This window comes from Bufo gargarizans, chromosome 10, assembly GCF_014858855.1.
Source record: "Bufo gargarizans isolate SCDJY-AF-19 chromosome 10, ASM1485885v1, whole genome shotgun sequence".
In the NCBI taxonomy this organism is placed as follows: Eukaryota; Metazoa; Chordata; class Amphibia; order Anura; family Bufonidae; genus Bufo; species Bufo gargarizans.
In genome coordinates, this window is record NC_058089.1 from 132444814 (window position 1) to 132464150 (window position 19337).

At 51.4% G+C, this 19337-nt stretch overlaps 1 protein-coding gene across 1 annotated transcript; it reads right to left on the minus strand.

Moving 5' to 3' along the window:
- Window positions 1-4739: 4739 nt before the first annotated feature.
- On the minus strand, window positions 4740-16462 carry LOC122920918 (thyrotropin-releasing hormone receptor-like). The gene is made up of 3 exons (XM_044270749.1): window positions 16086-16462; window positions 14543-14966; window positions 4740-5420 (listed from the first exon to the last, which is right to left on the minus strand). The coding sequence occupies exons 1-3, from the start codon at window positions 16460-16462 to the stop codon at window positions 5016-5018; spliced, it is 1206 nt and encodes a 401-aa protein (XP_044126684.1). The 3' UTR covers window positions 4740-5015.
- Between the last annotated feature and the right edge of the window lie 2875 nt (window positions 16463-19337).

Consider the following 19337-nt stretch of genomic DNA (forward strand, 5'->3'; position numbering starts at 1 on the left):
CCCAAACTATGAGGCCCCTCCACCAGCCCCAAACTATGAGGCCCCTCCACCAGCCCAAACTATGAGGCCCCTCCACCAGCCCCAAACTATGAGGCCCCTCCACCAGCCTCAAACTATGAGGCCCCTCCACCAGCCTCAAACTATGAGGCCCCTCCACCAGCCCCAAACTATGAGGCCCCTCCACCAGCCCAAACTATGAGGCCCCTCCACCAGCCCAAAACAATGAGGGCCCTCCACCAGCCCCAAACTATGAGGCCCCTCCACCAGCCCCAAACTATGAGGCCCCTCCACCAGCCTCAAACTATGAGGCCCCTCCACCAGCCTCAAACTATGAGGCCCCTCCACCAGCCTCAAACTATGAGGCCCCTCCACCAGCCCAAACTATGAGGCCCCTCCACCAGCCCCAAACTATGAGGCCCCTCCACCAGCCCCAAACTATGAGGCCCCTCCAATAGCCCCAAACTATGAGGCCCCTCCAATAGCCCCAAACTATGAGGCCCCTCCACCAGCCCCAAACTATGAGGCCCCTCCACCAGCCCCAAACTATGAGGCCCCTCCAATAGCCCCAAACTATGAGGCCCCTCCACCAGCCCCAAACTATGAGGCCCCTCCACCAGCCCCAAACTATGAGGCCCCCTCCACCAGCCCCAAACTATGAGGCCCCCTCCACCAGCCCCAAACTATAAGGCCCCTCCACCAGCCCCAAACTATGAGGCCCCTCCACCAGCCCCAAACTATGAGGCCCCTCCAATAGCCCCAAACTATGATGCCCCTCCACCAGCCCCAAACTATGAGGCCCCTCCACCAGCCCCAAACTATGAGGCCCCTCCACCAGCCCCAAACTATGAGGCCCCATCCACCAGCCCCAAACTATGAGGCCCCCTCCACCAGCCCCAAACTATGAGGCCCCTCCACCAGCCCCAAACTATGAGGCCCCTCCACCAGCCCCAAACTATGAGGCCCCTCCAATAGCCCCAAACTATGAGGCCCCTCCAATAGCCCCAAACTATGAGGCCCCTCCACCAGCCCCAAACTATGAGGCCCCTCCACCAGCCCCAAACTATGAGGCCCCATCCACCAGCCCCAAACTATGAGGCCCCCTCCACCAGCCCCAAACTATGAGGCCCCTCCACCAGCCCCAAACTATGAGGCCCCTCCACCAGCCCAAAGCCATGATGTACTCTCCACCAGCCCCAAACTATGAGGGTCCTCCACCAGCCCAAAGCCATGATGTACCCTCCACCAGCCCCAAACTATGAGGGCCCTCCACCAGCCCCAAACTATGAGGCCCCTCCACCAGCCACAAACTATGAGGCCCCTCCACCAGCCCAAACTATGAGGCCCCTCCACCAGCCCAAACTATGAGGCCCCTCCACCAGCCCAAACTGTGATGCCCCTCCACCAGCCCCAAACAATGAGGGCCCTCCACCAGCCCCAAACTATGAGGCCCCTCCACCAGCCACAAACTATGACGTACCCTCCACCAGCCCCAAACTATGACGTACCCTCCACCAGCCCAAACTATGAGGCCCCTCCACCAGCCCCAAACTATGAGGCCCCTCCACCAGCCCCAAACTATGAGGCCCCTCCACCAGCCACAAACTATGAGGCCCCTCCACCAGCCCCAAACTATGAGGCCCCTCCACCAGCCCAAAGCCATGATGTACTCTCCACCAGCCCCAAACTATGAGGGTCCTCCACCAGCCCAAAGCCATGATGTACTCTCCACCAGCCCCAAACTATGAGGGTCCTCCACCAGCCCAAAGCCATGATGTACCCTCCACCAGCCCCAAACTATGAGGCCCTTCCACCAGCCCCAAACTATGATGCCCCATCCACAGCCCCAAACTATGAGGCCCCTCCACCAGCCCTAATCCATGATGCACCTATGACCATGCGTCACAGAAGGGCTATTTTGGTGTTGGGGTGCAGAGTTCTTTTCCCCCCATCCATAGCGCTCTGCATTTGTACATATTTGACGCAGGACACAAGGATTTTTCTCAGAGCTGCAGCTTCCTTAACGCTGGGTTCACACCTGAGCGTTTTACAGCGCGTTCCTACGCGCTGTAAAACGCTCAACACAGAGAAACCAATGATTCCCCATGGGAATGGTTCTCACCTGGGCGTTTTACAGCGCGTACGATCGCGCTGTAAAACGCCCGACGCTCAAACAAGTACAGGAGCTTTTTTTGGCGCGTTTGACGCGCGTTTGGGCCATAGACTCTTTGGACAACACTGCTGTCAATCACCCAAACGCGCGTTCACTATTTAAAAAAACACGCATAAAAACTCGCGACAAAAACGCGCATAGAAACGCGCGTTTGAGAAACGCCTAGGTGTGAACCCAGCGTAATGGTGTCACCTGAGACGCTCTGTTTGATTCCGTCACATTGTGTCTTAGATACAATCAGTCCACATTAGTAAACAGTGCAGAACTCCAGGTCATTCCAAAGGGTTCACTAACTTTTCTGTTCATGTCAAATCCAGTATATGCACCTCTGATAACTGTCAATGAATAGCCGTGTGACATTGACATTTCCTTGCACAAAGTGGGTCTTGTGTATAGTGTAAGCCGTGTGACTGCGCAGCCCCTCATGGGATCGGTCTAATGTGATGTTGTATGAAGGGACAGGGTGCGCTGCGCAGGATATGTACCTATGACTGTCCATGGAAGGGGATGGTGCCACTTATCTAGGAAAAATGACTTCATCAAATTTTGACCCATCCCCCAAGAACAGAAGGAAGCTGTACAACCACCTCTCCTGGACCCCCGGATTATTGCTATTCACCATGATGAGCGATATCTATAATCTGACAGGCGACATCAAGTAGGCTACAGGCACACGAACGTTGTTTGTTTCCGTGTCCGTTCCGTTTTTTTTGTGGATAGGATGCGGACCCATTAATTTCAGTGGGTCCACAAAAAATGAGGACAACACACCGTGTGCTGTCCACATCCGTATGTCCATTCAGTAGCCCAACAAAAAAGATTGAACATGTCCTATTCTTGTCCGTTTGTTACAATGGATCTGCAAAAAAAACAACGGATGGCATCCTTTTTTGCAGATCAGCAATTTGCGGACGTGTGCATGTAGCCTTAATACGTAAGATTCAGTGTGAAAGGCTCGGAGTGAACCAGACGATGGTCTGCTGCTAAAGGGGCGTCCGGCCGTCTGCAAATAAATCCTAATCATTGCATCAAGGAGACTCCTGCAGCGAACAGGAACATTCCTCTTTCCATCCAGGGGCTAGAACTGGGCATATTAGAAGGCTTGCCTGCACTGATACACTGTAACAAACTATCAGTAGACTGTACATTATACATTATGCCGTCATTGATGCTTTGTGCTGACGGCAGTGGTGTAACTAGAAATGACTGGGCCCCTCAGAAAATATTTTAATAGGGCCCCCCACCCTAGCAAATTCTTCTCAACCCCCACTTCTGTGGCTATTCAAGATCGCTCTCTCTGACGAGGCCCGGAAACCGCTCCGTCCGTTTTCTACAATGTCTCTGTATATAATCCTCCTCCTGGATGGGCCCCTTCTGAGTTCGGGCCCCAAAGCAGTGGCTTTCCCTATAGCTACGCCCCTGGCTGAGGGTGTGGGGACCCCCAATTACTCTCTGTGCACCCCCGCCCCTCCCTCTCCTTGATTGACAAAGCCGGGTGAGAGGACTATATAGGAACCTGTCAATCAGGAAAGAGAAGGAGGGGCTGGGAGAGGAGCAGGAGTGCACAGAAAGGTCCTGGACCCGCCCTCGGTGCACTTAACTGTTCATGTGCATATGGATTAAACGGGCATCTCCACCATTACATTCAGCTGGGCTAGCCCTACAAGGCATAGCCCGGAGGCATTTGTCAAGACCAGCATTTGTGGTGAGGCTGGCGGAAGCCTCACCAAATTAAGCGCCTCCTCCTCCAGCAGTCCAGCGCCTCACTGCTGGTGCGGATTTCAATCGTCATTCACGTCAGAGAACTGAAGCAGCAGCCGCTGCGTCATCGAACCCTTTCAATTGTTCATTTCTCTTTTTACTAAAGAGCAGAGATCCATGTGCTGAGCAGGAAAGATCAATGGATAAAACATCAAGGCTTCTTCCAGGTCTCCGAGATATCATGGTCGGCATCAGCTACGGGGGACAAAACAATATACCCGGGGGACAAAAACCAAGGCATGAAGATAACTCTGCCCACATGAAGCCTTGAGACCCGTCGCCAGTCCTTCATATCTAAAATGGAGGGTGCACCCACTGAAATCCCTCACAATGTGCCCCTCAGGGGCTGGAAAAATGACTTGTCCCACAAGCCCCTCCCTCTGTGCACCCTCTCATCCAATCAGAAAGGCTGGGAGGGATCACATGTGGCATATAACTACAACAGCTCTTCATAGATGGGGACATGGAACAATCAGACTGATGGGCAGAGCTCCCCTCTCTCGATCTATGGAGATTTGCACCATTATGATCTTGAATATAAGGAATATAAGGACTCTCATAGACACTTACACAACCAAACATTTCATATAAAGATAAGACCATAGAAAGCAGTCAGAGGATGCAAAATGTTGGTCACCAAGAACATACAGTGAAGAAGTCGGGCCCTATAATAAAACCAGTTAGGGCCCCATCTTCTGCAGGTGTTTGAGGAGTGTCCGTGGTGGCTCACTCACTGTAATGTACCTACAGAAACACCACTGCCCCATCAGGCCAAAGAGCTATAGAAATGGTAACAGAGGCAGTAGAAGGGACCTGGGGCCACACAGGGCCAATTTTAAGACCTAATCTACAGCTCTGAAGCAAGGTAATATTGAAGCCATGTTTGTGTCGCTATGACAATGTTCTTTCACATGAAGATGGGCTGCACACATTGTCAGGACTCTCAGGGGGTTCAGAATCCTGGCTCTTCTTGTCTGCTCTGAGAGTCCCCGCCCCTGAGGTTCTATAGTCACCAGTGGCTTTTTGTACCTACAGTAGATCTTCACCTTTGCTGGTAGTATGGAGTTTAGAGCAAACGGTGAGTTTAGACAACGCTGTAATATAATTCCCCTTCCACCTTCGGCTTGTCGGATTGTTTGGGTACAATGGTTGGGTTCTCTTGTGGTGGCATTTCCTTCTTCTCAGGCCTGGCATTGCTGGGATCCCGAACCATGCTGTAGTTGGTGGTGGCCATGTACGTGTTTCTCCTCTGGGTCTCCACCTGGCCACACTTACACAACCTTTTGAAAGCTGTGCGGAACTTCTGAGACATGAGGTTGTAGATGACAGGGTTGATGGCACTGTTGGCATAAACACAGATGCGACAGAACAGAAGGAACCAGGGGTCCAAGTATGGATTCTCCACAAAAGAGTTCACTAGAACTAAAGTCCGATAGGGCATCCAGAGAAGAGCAAAGAGAACGACCACCACCGCCAACATCTTAGTAACCTACAAAGAAGGTAGAGAAAGACACATCAAAGGCAAAGAAGTGTGGATATTTCATACAGGGCTTGAGAGGCATCATGGAGAAGTTACTAGAAATCCCATCATCCCGTATAACATATCTGCCTAATGGACTTCTATGATGACATCAGAACCAGTGATGTCATTGTTATGTTTGTATAGTATTTACATGGGGCTATTCATATACAGTATTACCATAAGGTTTGTATCTAGATGGATAGCTAGATATTACAGAGATAAATAGATAGAAGAATGGACACATAGATAGGTATTGGAGAGACAGACAGACAGATGAAGATGGATTCCAATAGAAATAGGTCCTTAGATATTTGGATGAGCTTTGTAGATACAAAATGTTCAGAGGAAGAACAAAGGTTAGGAATTTGTTGACAAATTAAGGGGGTCCCCAGGATAGGTCATCAATATCATATCAGCTGTATGAGGAGACGGCGCGCAGTGTGCTGGTGCCGTCTCCTGTCTCTCTTCCTGCTGCTGCTATGTCTATGGCAGGAATCGAGACGGGAAACGGCGGTGTGGGGTTTTTCCCCCAAACAGAGGAGTGTCAGAACTGCCTGCTGTCGTCTCCCTCTGCCTGAGGAGGATGAGGATGCGGTAGAGGAGGATGAGGATGCAGTAGAGGAGGATGAGGATGCGGTAGAGGAGGATGAGGAGACGGTAGAGGAGGATGAGGAGACGGTAGAGGAGGATGAGGAGACGGTAGAGGAGGATGAGGATGCGGTAGAGGAGGATGAGGAGACGGTAGAGGAGGATGATGATGCGGTAGAGTAGGGGGGTACTTCCTCTTCTGCTCCAGTGTTTGGGGGATGGAAAGCTGAACGCTTCCATGGGACAGTGTGGAGATGCTGGGTGACAATGGTGGTGGAGGGGGTGGTGTCACATCCTCAGGTGGCACTGTCCCTCCAGAGGGGGAGGAAGAGGCCGAGACTGCAGCAGAAGAGGAAGCAGGAGGAGCCTCAGATCTTTCATGGTTCCTGAGGCGTCTACTCCACTGCAGCTCGTGCTTTGCGGTTAGATGCCGGATCATGCAGGTGGTGCTCAGGTTTAGAACATTTACGCCTCGCTTCAGGGGAGAAGCCATGACAAGCGGCTCCCAATGTGGAGGAGCCAGCCAAAGAACGCTCTCCCCATTGTACTGATGGAAGCGCTCACCACCAGTCACTTACAGTCTCCCTGAGCTCCCGTCAGTCCGATGAGGACATTTATCAATGGCATAAAAAGCTGCAGATCATGGCGTACAACATATCTGCACCATTTGCCACTTTTTAAGCTTCTCTGCAGTTCTGGGAAAGGGGTGGGGCTTGGTGGAGGGGCGGGGCTTGGTGTATGGCGCTGGAGAGATGGGATACACCCAGAGCAGGTACCACCTGGGGAGACGGGCATCTCACATCTGCCAATCAGAAATCTTACTCTTACAGCATGGGGTGGCATTGTGAGGGGGATCGGGAGGTGAGATGGGGCTAGGCTCTTCCAAGGCGTGTCCCTGTGGCGCTGAGAGGAATTAGTGCGTGGAGACGTGGCGCTGAGAGGAATTAGTGTGTGGAGACGTGGCGCTGGCAAGAACGCAAGTCTGATATTTAAAAACAGGACTGGGTAAAATAAATGTAAAAAGTTACTTTGTGAGGGGAACTGCACTCGTTGCTGATTACGTACAGTTTTTGCCCACAGAAAACCGTACTGGAGGAATTCCACGTGCCCCTTGTGTATGTTTTCTGTGCAGACCGGCCCTGTGGATTTAGTCAGTTGTTGCTGCAGATTTTTAGTGCAGATTTGACCCTTTGCAATGCAACAAAATCTGCAAATAACATGTGGATTTGGTGCAGAAACGGAGAGAAATCTGCACAGAAATCCACGTGGAAATTCTGTTTTGAAACCTGCATCCGTGTAGGGTCGTGTAAAAGTCCCACTGGTCCCCATCATCGGTCATGTGATCTCTGCATCCAATCACTGGGCTCAGAAGTCACATGTACACGGACGGCACTTATGCAACCCGAAAGGGGCCAATGTTTATGTCTTCTTAGGCTGTTTTACATTTGAGCGGGGGGAGGTGGGGGGCACCATTTGCCTCTTCTGCCTAGGGCACCAAAATGTCTTGTGAAGGTCCTGCTTGTCCTCACGTAAGATGCTGTGTTATTTGACAAGTGAGAGTGCTGGTCACATGACACAGCTGAGGATCAGAAGGGAGGTTATAACTCAGCTCACTGCAGAATACATCATGGAGGTCAGAATAGGACATGTTCTATCATTTACGGGATGGACATGCAGATGTGGCAGCGCATGGGTAACATCCATGTGATGTCCGTTTTTTCTGCGGACCTGTCTGTGTGTGGTTCGGAGGCAGATGCAACATGCGGTGGTGTGCATGAGGCCCGTAGAATGAGATCATGTCGCCCCAGCAGGAATAAGCTCAATCACATGAGGAAGAAGGAGCAGGAAAGGCTTGATGCTCTTGGGTCTCAACTCTAGATATGCCCCAGTGGTCCCCATGTACAGCGCGTCTAGGACCCCCAGGGACCACCCTACAGCCATAGTGAGAGTCTCTGACTGCAGGGCTGTCTGGACCCAGAGGGTCGGCTATCCCCCGGGGCTGCCCAGTTATGAGGCAATGATCATACAGTAATATTTGTCTCAGGATTTTGGAAGTCGTCCACTGAATGCTGCAGAATCCGACTGTTCTCCATGCAGCCCCTCACTGCGGAGAGTATATGTGGGGGGATGTGGGCAGCGGGTACGGTGCCAGGCACAGAGGAATGGCAGGGCTCCTCTGATGATATGAGGAGATGATTATGTTATCATACAATCCATCAGCTACGGGGGGCCCCATACTGTATGCCAGGACACCCCGTGCTGGACCCTCTCCTCACCCTACAGCCTGGTCACATAGAAGAGCGACACAACTATTACCCCCATCATCATCGGCGCTGGGACTGTGGGCCTTATACCCCAGATCACACACCCTGGCAGCAGTGAGTGGACTGTCCCTTTAAATCCTTCTCTTACAAGCTGAGGACGGTTTTGTCTGCCTGAAGAATGGCTGTGACATCAGTAACGTGAATGAAACGCGCCAGTCGTTCTCGGGCCTGAGTCCTTGGCTATTACATTGTGTGTTCCTGGAGCCACATTCTTCTAATTCTTATCATAAATGACATGAAGAGGTGGACACCGCGCAGAAGACACTGCGGGCGCGCTTCATAATCTGCTTACTACGACCGTCAGAGGATAGGGGGTTAAAAGCTCATCCTTTTATATAACAGAAGAGTCTTCATTGTGTAATGAAAAGGTCTGCAGACCTGTGCTCTAGTGCATTCACGATTTCCAAGATCTCTGCTTGCTGTCAATATGGGTGAACAGTTCACAGCTAAAGACTGGAAACTGTCCTGGACCTAAACTGCTCACAGCTAAAGGTATCCAGACTGATACATTGTAACAAACTATCAGGGCAGATGGAGCTTTGTGTTTCTATTGTGATCAGTCCACAGAGGACTGGATACAACTGTAGCAAATCTTCAGCTGTGAGAAGTAACATAGTGACATAGTATAAAAGGCTGAAAAAAGACATTTGTCCATCCAGTTCAGCCTGTTATCCTGCAAGTATTTGCTTTTAAGCCTTTGGATGTACATAATAATGGCCTCAAAGCAAGCAGAGGTCTTGAAATGATGAAGGCTTGAAACACAAACTATATGAGAAAGCCGCAGAAGATTTCATTATACAATATTTTACCATTATTCTTGTACATCCATTTATTTACTTATTTTTTGCACTGATATTTTTGAATTACACCCAAGACTCCAGTCACATCCAGAGCTGCATTTACAGCTCACCGGCTTTTCAGTTCCCAGAGAGCAGTGCATTGTGGAAGGTGAGTAATCTGGTGATATAACTGGCAGCTGAGGTGTAGCTATGCCACTGTCCGTTTCCAAGGAAACCAGCAGAGTTTCGAGAGCAGCTCTGGATGTGTTTGGAGTCTATGATAAGGACTAACTAAAATCACTTCAAAAACAAAGTATGGCTGCTGCTCTGCCCCGGTTAGATGGAGGAGGCCCAGGTACCCGTGTCCCTGCCCGTACAATACGCTGACTGTGGCAGATCCCATATCCTGCAGCGGCCTCTACAGGGGAGGTGCAGTATTACATTCTGACCACTGGACTGATATGTGGCTGTGACCCCCTCCATGACGTCCATATACAGTTTAACGCCATATGCTTTGACAACCCCTTTTATAGATTGGTCTGGAGGGGGCAGGGTTGTATTCTCTGCTTCTGTTCAGTTATTCTTGCCTAAAAATCAATCTTTTTTTCTGTGGAAGTAACGCAGACGACCTTGCTGAGCTCAACCACCAAATGAGGAGCAGAAATCAATGGCGGTTAACTACACTTCAATGAACCTTGTTAATTAGAGATGAGAACAGGATCTGAACGAACCATATGCACAATCAGAGGCTTTGTGTCGCGGAGTACAAGCTGCTGCAGGCTTTGTGTCGCGGAGTATAAGCCGCTGCAGGCTTTGTGTCGCGGAGTATAAGCCGCTGCAGGCTTTGTGTCGCGGAGTATAAGCTGCTGCAGGCTTTGTGTCACGGAGTATAAGCTGCTGCAGGCTTTGTGTCGCGGAGTATAAGCCGCTGCAGGCTTTGTGTCGCAGAGTATAAGCCGCTGCAGGCTTTGTGTCGCAGAGTATATGCTGCTGCAGGCTTTGTGTCACGGAGTATAAGCTGCTGCAGGCTTTGTGTCGCGGAGTATAAGCTGCTGCAGGCTTTGTGTCGCAGAGTATGGGCTGCTGCAGGCTTTGTGTCGCGGAGTATAAGCTGCTGCAGGCTTTGTGTCGCAGAGTATAAGCTGCTGCAGGCTTTGTGTCGCGGAGTATAAGCTGCTGCAGGCTTTGTGTCACGGAGTATAAGCTGCTGCAGGCTTTGTGTCGCGGAGTATAAGCTGCTGCAGGCTTTGTGTCACGGAGTATAAGCTGCTGCAGGCTTTGTGTCGCAGAGTATAAGCTTCTGCAGGCTTTGTGTCACGGAGTATAAGCTGCTGCAGGCTTTGTGTCGCAGAGTATAAGCTGCTGCAGGCTTTGTGTCGCGGAGTATAAGCTGCTGCAGGCTTTGTGTCACGGAGTATAAGCTGCTGCAGGCTTTGTGTCGCGGAGTATAATCTGCTGCAGGCTTTGTGTCGCGGAGTATAAGCTGCTGCAGGCTTTGTGTCGCGGAGTATAAGCTGCTGCAGGCTTTGTGTCGCGGAGTATAAGCTGCTGCAGGCTTTGTGTCGCGGAGTATAAGCTGCTGCAGGCTTTGTGTCGCGGAGTATAAGCTGCTGCAGGCTTTGTGTCGCGGAGTATAAGCTGCTGCAGGCTTTGTGTCGCGGAGTATAAGCTGCTGCAGGCTTTGTGTCGCGGAGTATAATCTGCTGCAGGCTTTGTGTCGCGGAGTATAAGCTGCTGCAGGCTTTGTGTCCCGGAGTATAAGCTGCTGCAGGCTTTGTGTCGCGGAGTATAAGCTGCTGCAGGCTTTGTGTCGCGGAGTATAAGCTGCTGCAGGCTTTGTGTCGCGGAGTATAAGCTGCTGCAGGCTTTGTGTCGCAGAGTATAAGCTTCTGCAGGCTTTGTGTCACGGAGTATAAGCTGCTGCAGGCTTTGTGTCGCGGAGTATAAGCTGCTGCAGGCTTTGTGTCGCGGAGTATAAGCTGCTGCAGGCTTTGTGTCACGGAGTATAAGCTGCTGCAGGCTTTGTGTCGCGGAGTATAATCTGCTGCAGGCTTTGTGTCGCGGAGTATAAGCTGCTGCAGGCTTTGTGTCGCGGAGTATAAGCTGCTGCAGGCTTTGTGTCGCGGAGTATAAGCTGCTGCAGGCTTTGTGTCGCGGAGTATAAGCTGCTGCAGGCTTTGTGTCGCGGAGTATAAGCTGCTGCAGGCTTTGTGTCACGGAGTATAAGCTGCTGCAGGCTTTGTGTCGCGGAGTATAAGCTGCTGCAGGCTTTGTGTCGCGGAGTATAATCTGCTGCAGGCTTTGTGTCGCGGAGTATAAGCTGCTGCAGGCTTTGTGTCGCGGAGTATAAGCTGCTGCAGGCTTTGTGTCCCGGAGTATAAGCTGCTGCAGGCTTTGTGTCGCGGAGTATAAGCTGCTGCAGGCTTTGTGTCGCGGAGTATAAGCTGCTGCAGGCTTTGTGTCACGGAGTATAAGCTGCTGCAGGCTTTGTGTCGCGGAGTATAAGCTGCTGCAGGCTTTGTGTCGCGGAGTATAAGCTGCTGCAGGCTTTGTGTCACGGAGTATAAGCTGCTGCAGGCTTTGTGTCGCGGAGTATAAGCTGCTGCAGGCTTTGTGTCGCGGAGTATAATCTGCTGCAGGCTTTGTGTCGCGGAGTATAAGCTGCTGCAGGCTTTGTGTCGCGGAGTATAAGCTGCTGCAGGCTTTGTGTCGCAGAGTATAAGCTGCTGCAGGCTTTGTGTCGCGGAGTATAATCTGCTGCAGGCTTTGTGTCGCGGAGTATAAGCTGCTGCAGGCTTTGTGTCGCGGAGTATAAGCTGCTGCAGGCTTTGTGTCGCGGAGTATAAGCTGCTGCAGGCTTTGTGTCGCGGAGTATAATCTGCTGCAGGCTTTGTGTCGCGGAGTATAAGCTGCTGCAGGCTTTGTGTCACGGAGTATAAGCTGCTGCAGGCTTTGTGTCACGGAGTATAAGCTGCTGCAGGCTTTGTGTCACGGAGTATAAGCTGCTGCAGGCTTTGTGTCGCGGAGTATAAGCTGCTGCAGGCTTTGTGTCGCGGAGTATAAGCTGCTGCAGGCTTTGTGTCACGGAGTATAAGCTGCTGCAGGCTTTGTGTCGCGGAGTATAAGCTGCTGCAGGCTTTGTGTCGCGGAGTATAATCTGCTGCAGGCTTTGTGTCGCGGAGTATAAGCTGCTGCAGGCTTTGTGTCACGGAGTATAAGCTGCTGCAGGCTTTGTGTCGCGGAGTATAAGCTGCTGCAGGCTTTGTGTCGCGGAGTATAAGCTGCTGCACATCATCTGCTGTCTGTGGATTCAGCGTGATTGCAAGGCTGGAGCTCTGGAAAAAGCGTTCCATTCATGTCATACTGGGGGAACGTTTGGCTGGGAGGTTTCAGAAGACGGATCGGCACCGGAAAGACTGTCATAAAAAGCATAACTAAGAGGATAGTGATGCTCTTCAGTCACCAATATAGGGCAGGCGCTGAAGATGCGCATACTCCGGTGCATCACCTGCTTCCTGTAGATGACGTCAGACTATTAGCAGCCAATCACCTCTGCCCCTCACTGAAGTGGGCGGGAGTTTACTGCCTGGGACATGCTGCATGCTGCTGCACAGAGGACGCTCTGCCGCCTCTCCTGGGCCTTACACCTGTATCTATGGCTCATTATAGGCTCTGATAGATGACATGCAGTCACCAAAGCTAAAGAGTCTATGATCCAGACGGTGAACAGAAGCAGGACTATTGGCTGAACAGGAGACCACTGGATGTGGTGGGACGGCGGTGGGAACAGGGATGACCGATGGAGATTCTCTTTCAGTATACAGTAAAGCTGACCATACATTGAAGAGAACTGTCTTGGCTGTCCTATACACACGCACCCTCGGCTGAGTGCGCATGTATTGTAAATGGCATTAGAGGCTTATTTCCCTAAGAACTAAAATATTGAACATGTTGAAATCCAAATGAGCAGAAGAGGATCTGCAGAGAAGAACGGCCGAAAATCCTCAAATCCAGGTGCAAACCTTGTGGCATCATCTCCAAGAAGACTGGAGGCTGGAATCACTGCCAGGGGGGCTTCAACAGTCCTGAGTAAAGGGTGTGAAGACTTATGTCCTAAGTAAAGAGGCTGAAGACTTATGTCCCGAGTAAAGGGGGCTGAAGACTTATGTCCCGAGTAAAGGGGCTGAAGACTTATGTCCTAAGTAAAGAGGCTGAAGACTTATGTCCCGAGTAAAGGGGGCTGAAGACTTATGTCCCGAGTAAAGGGGGCTGAAGTCTTATGTCCCGAGTAAAGGGGCTAAAGACTTATGTCCCGAGTAAAGGGGCTGAAGACTTATCTCCTGAGTAAAGGGGCTGAAGACTTATCTCCTGAGTAAAGGGGCTGAAGACTTATCTCCTGAGTAAAGGGGCTGAAGACTTATCTCCTGAGTAAAGGGGCTGAAGACTTATCTCCTGAGTAAAGGGTGTGAAAACTTATCTCCTGAGTAAAGGGGCTGAAGACTTATCTCCTGAGTAAAGGGGCTGAAGACTTATCTCCTGAGTAAAGGGGCTGAAGACTTATCTCCTGAGTAAAGGGGCTGAAGACTTATCTCCTGAGTAAAGGGTGTGAAAACTTATCTCCTGAGTAAAGGGGCTGAAGACTTATCTCCTGAGTAAAGGGGCTGAAGACTTATCTCCTGAGTAAAGGGGCTGAAGACTTATCTCCTGAGTAAAGGGGCTTCAACAGTCCTGAGTAAAGGGTGTGAATACTTATGTCCCGAGTAAAGGGGCTGAAGACTTATGTCAATGTGAGATGCTAGTTTTTCCTTCTCAGTAAGGGTTTCTCACTTCCTGATGGTGGGGACTGAGTCAGAACGATGGAGGGAGAAGAAGAAGAGTTTTGAGGGGCAGAGTTTTCGTGCTGATTGACATTTACCGGGGGATTTTTCCGTATTGTGCGGATGACATTTTGCTGCTCCTGCACATCAGTCTGCAGCGTGCTGGCGCCACGTGGCCGTACCCGGAGAACATGCCTCTACAGACGGGTCCGACCGCACCGCTACTGTCAGGTTGTGACTCCCAGCTGCTCCAACTCCTGGCGGTTTGTGCCGCGATCACGTGCGGTTCTACCATGAATTGGCTTTGGTCTTTATGTGCTTCACTCATACAAGCCACGTGTCCTGAAATCTCCAGTGGTTCTCGCTCGCGTGGCACAAGCTGCTACCTGTAGGGGCGCCCTAATCAGCCTCGTCACAGATTTCTGATTTGATAGCCATTTATAGGGGAACCCCACCCAGCTCTATCTTTTGACAGGACACAGAGACCTCCCAGCCCTGGACCCATCAGCCGTCGCTCAGAGCGCCCCTGGGGTAACAGCATTTTGTAGTACTGGCGGCCATTCTCAGGGGGGAGGACGTACCTGTTTCCTGGAGGATAGCGCCCCCTTAGGTCGGTTTCGGTTATTCATCCTGTTGCTGTCGGATTCAGCCCCGTTTTTTTCCTTGCTGCTTTTCTCCCTCCATCTCTCCGTGCCGCTCTCAGGGTGACTGGGGATTGGACTGAGAAACAGGATGCGACCAATCAGCCCATACAAGATGGTGGCCACGAACAGCGGGATCACGTAAAAGATGGCAAAGTCGGTGAAGTAAATGGGCAGGTAGAGGTTGCGGGAGACTTTGTAGCCGCATTCCACATGCTGGTTCCTGTTCACTTGAATGTCCACGAGGAAGAACCACAGCATGCAGTAAATGCAGGTGAAGACCCAGACGACGGCGATGATGCGCTTGGCGCGGGACACCGTGCACACTGTCTGCGCTTTCATAGGGTGGCAAATGGCAATGTACCTGGAGAGGAAGGACAGAGAACATGGCCATGTGTACCAATGACTCAACTCTGAGCTCTAACTTTAATGAGGTCAAACTCCGACCTCCAGACATTGCACCCAGTGGAGCAACCGCCTGCCCGGAGATACGGGACCTCCAACCAACGTCTGGGCTGGCGCCATGTCTACACTATGATACCCCCTTCATGCCCGCAGAAACTATGATGCCCCCCTAGTGTCCACACACACTACGATACCCCCTTAGTGCCTGCACACACTATGATACCCCCTTCATGCCCACACCAACTATGATGCGCCCTTCATGCCCACACACACTATGATACCCCCTTCATGCCCGCAGAAACTATGATGCCCCCTAGTGTCCACACACACTATGATACCCCCTTAGTGCCTGCACACACTATGATGCCCCCTTAGTGTCCGCACACACTAGGATGCCTTCTTCATGCCCGCACACACCATGATTCCCTCTCCATGCCCACACAAACTATGATGCCCCCTTCATGACCACGCACACACCATGATGCCCCCTTGATGCCCACCTACACCATGATGCCCCCTTAGTGCCACACCTGGTGATGCCCCCACACAGAGTAACGTATTCTTAGTACCCCATGTTGACATGACTAATGGAGGGGAGCAGGTCTGCTCTTCTGTGGCTGGGCACAGCGGGTGCGATGACATCACTGCGTCACTCCTGGCTGTGCCCGAGTCCCTGTTAGCGGGGCAATGATGGAGCTGACGGCTTCATCATTCTAGTCAGTCTTATCAGTGTCCTCTGGATGCAGATATAGGTGAAGCCGGGACGCTGCAGCCACCCTGGGAGCCACTGGGTCAGGGAATCATGGGGGGCATGTCTTTATCCTGATACAGAGCTCCAGATCCCCTGCATAGCTATAGCAGAGCATTCCCGTGGCCACCGCTTGGGGGAGTGCACCGTATACTGATTGTGCATGATAACACAGTAAGGAGTTAGCGCCTCCTAGTGGTGGCTGTGGCGTTAAGAAGCTGTCTGCCACATTTTGGGGACAATGGTCTCCAACCAGTGTCTCCTAGCTGTCAGGGCATGCTGGGACTTGTAGTTCCGCCACCATTTCTGTAATGTCAAATGCACACTTACCTTTCAACGGTGAAGGCCGTGATGGAGCAGGAGGAGGCGTTGATCCCTAAATACTGGAAGTAGGTTATCCCGAGACATCCAGCGTGCCCGTATATCCATGTTCCCGCCAGGCTGTCTGATACATTGGGCAGTCCAGCTGCCACCAGGACCATCAAGTCAGCCACTGCCAGGCTGACCAGATAACAGTTGGTGGGGGTTCTCATGTCCCGAGTTATGAAGACCACCAGGACCACCATAATGTTCCCGATTATACCAACGCCACAAATCAACAGCACAAGAAACACAGAGATGGCTTTGTACTCGATCATGGTGGAAACGACGTCCTTGTTGGCCAAGGAGATGTTAGTGGGACTGTCCAGTTTGGTGCCGTTCTCCATGTTTCTTCCGGTCGGACACTCGGGTCCTGTGTCTACAATAATATCTCCATCACGTTCTCAGGTTCAGTGCTGACGCAGGTCCTCTTCAGGGTGGATCCCAAAAGCTGCATGAATGGACATGTTGATCCACCGAGTCAATATCTGGAAGGGAAAGAAGAGTTTAGATCATTTTTGTTTCCAAATTTTGAATACATTTTAGATAACTTGACCCAAAATTCAATAAAAATCCAGAAAATTCAAGAACTTGATGCAATTGAGCAAAGCACCAAATAATGTAGCGAGCATCTGTCGCCGTCTGTTCTGTGAGGGGGAGAAGAATGAACAGCGCCTCTGAAAGCCCAAAAGTGGGCGCCCAGTACCGCTTGAGGACCAACCCTGACATGTCTGCTTTGGCAAATCCTCGTACTCCGGTGCGTCTGCTCCATGGCTCTGTGCTGAGTCTTTCCTCTGTTATTCCTCTTGGAATGTGCGTTACCATTCCCCTTGTCTCTGCGCGGTCTGACTGTCCAATAAGTGCTGGTAATTGCAGACTGTGTAGGGACACACCCTGAATCCACTGTGAGGGGTCCGCGGGGGCGGATCACCACAGCGTTCGGCCCCCCCCCGCGCTGAGCATAACACAGTCTATGGGGTTTCCCTGGAGGGTTCCCTTTAGGATTTCAAAGTTTTGAAAGTAGCTTTGGATGTGACTGGTAGAGATGGCCTTGCGGTTCACCCGGCGGTCGTTTCGCAACGAACATATGAACATTTGGAGATAATAGGGCCACAAAAGTCCTTCTAAGGACGGGTATAGGTGTGCTATTGATAGGCGTGATACACAGAGGGTGCGATATACTGATAATATGCTTTCTATGTTAGACGGTATATTATAGTGGATTGTATTGTGCGGCAGTCGTGTGCGGTTCTGCTGCGATACTGCAGGTACACAGAGGGGCAAACGCTATTGGAGTAACTAATTGCAACGGGTGTGATATTACCAAAATAACTGATTGAGGCAGGGCTGCGATACACCTGCTTCCACCAAATACTGATTGAGGGGTGCGATGTACAGGTGAAACTCAAAAAATTAGAATATTCTGCAAAGTTCATTTATTTCAGTAATGCAACTTAAAAGGTGAGACTACTATATGAGACTCATTACATGGAAAGCGAGATGTTTCAGGCCGTTATTTGGTATAATCTGGATGATTACGGCTTACAGCTTATGAAACCCCGAAGTCTCAATCTCAGGTCCCCGTTGCTCAGGGGGTATGGATTACTTAGCTGACCAGAGGTGACACTTTGAGCCGAGAATATTCAACCTTTTCACAAAATTCTAATTTTAAGTTGCATTACTGAAATAAATGGACTTTTGCTCGATATTCTAATATTTTGAGTTTCACCTGAGGCCTGCGATATACCTTTTTCCACAAACACTGCTCTTCTATAGGGACTTTTGTCTCTGGGTCATTTAGAAAATGACAGGCAGAGGAAGAGGCAGGCCATTCCGCAGGGGTGGTAGGGGTCGGGCAGGTGCACCAGGCCGGAGCCTAAGTGGGATGTTGCAGAAGGTGCGCGCGATTACGTCAAAGGACGCACCAGAGTTGGTTGAGTGTCTCACTCAGCCTTCGGCTTCTGCACCCTCCTCATCCTCTGTATCTGCCCCCTCCTCACTCTCTGCTGTGTGCACCCCCAAAGACACCACCACCATAGCCCCTCCACTCGAGTCAGAGGAATTATTTTCCCATCCATTCTCAGACCTTACCGATGCGCAGCCATTCTTGACATCGGATGAGGAGGTAGCAACGGCCACCACCCAGCGGTCTGACGACAGTACCCAGATCAGCCCAAGGAGGGAGGTCCCCGCTGTTGCTGCCTGCTCCGAGGTCTCTAATGTCAGTGGTGGTGAAGGTGACGATGATGACATGTCGATGGACGTCACGTGGGTATGGACGTCACATGGGTGCCCACAAGAGAGGAAGAGGAGGGGAGTTCAGAGGGAGAGACAGAGCAGCAGAGAGGGAAGAGAAGGAGGAGAAGCAGGCAGAACTCGCAGGGCACAGGAGGTAAAAACCAGACTGCAAATGTATCTGGAGCGAGCCATCCACCATGCACGGTCACATCTGGCGCTCCCAGGAAGCCGGCACATAGCTCCGCAGTGTGGGATTTTTTAACGTGTCCGCTCCTGACAATAGTGTTGCCATCTGCAGCCTGTGCTGTCAACGCATAAGTCGCGGTAAGCCCAACACTCACCTAGGGTCGACCGCCTTAAGAAGGCACCTGGCCTCCCATCACCGAGCCCAGTGGTAGCAACACCATCAGAACCCACAAAGCCACACTCCCGGCGCTCCACGTCCTGCCTCTTCTCTCTCCTCTCAGTTGTCCTCCACTCCACCTTCCACTGTGCCGTCGTTGCGTTCATCTGGCACAAGGCAGGCTTCCGTGGCCCAAATGTTCGAGTGAAAAAAGTTGATGACGCCGGATAACCCTCTTGCCCAACGGCTGACCGCTGGCTTGTCAGAACTGCTAGCCCACCAACTACTGCCATATAAACTGGTGGACTCGGAGGCCATTACAAAATTTGTGGCCATTGGCACACCGCAATGGAAGGTCCCCAGAAGGAAATATTTCTCCCAGAAGGGCATCCCGGAGCTATATGGCCACGTTCAGCGGCAAGTGAATGTATCTCTGGTGCACAGTGTCGGTGCCATGATACATCTGACCACAGACACGTGGTCTAGCAAACACGGGCAGGGAAGGCACATAACTTTTACTGCCCACTGGGTGAACCTTCTGACGGCCGTCAAGCATGTACCCGTGGCACCCGTGTGGATTTGGTGTTACCGCCACGGATTGCATGCAGGCCGGCCTCTTCTCCTCCTCCTTCCTCCATCTC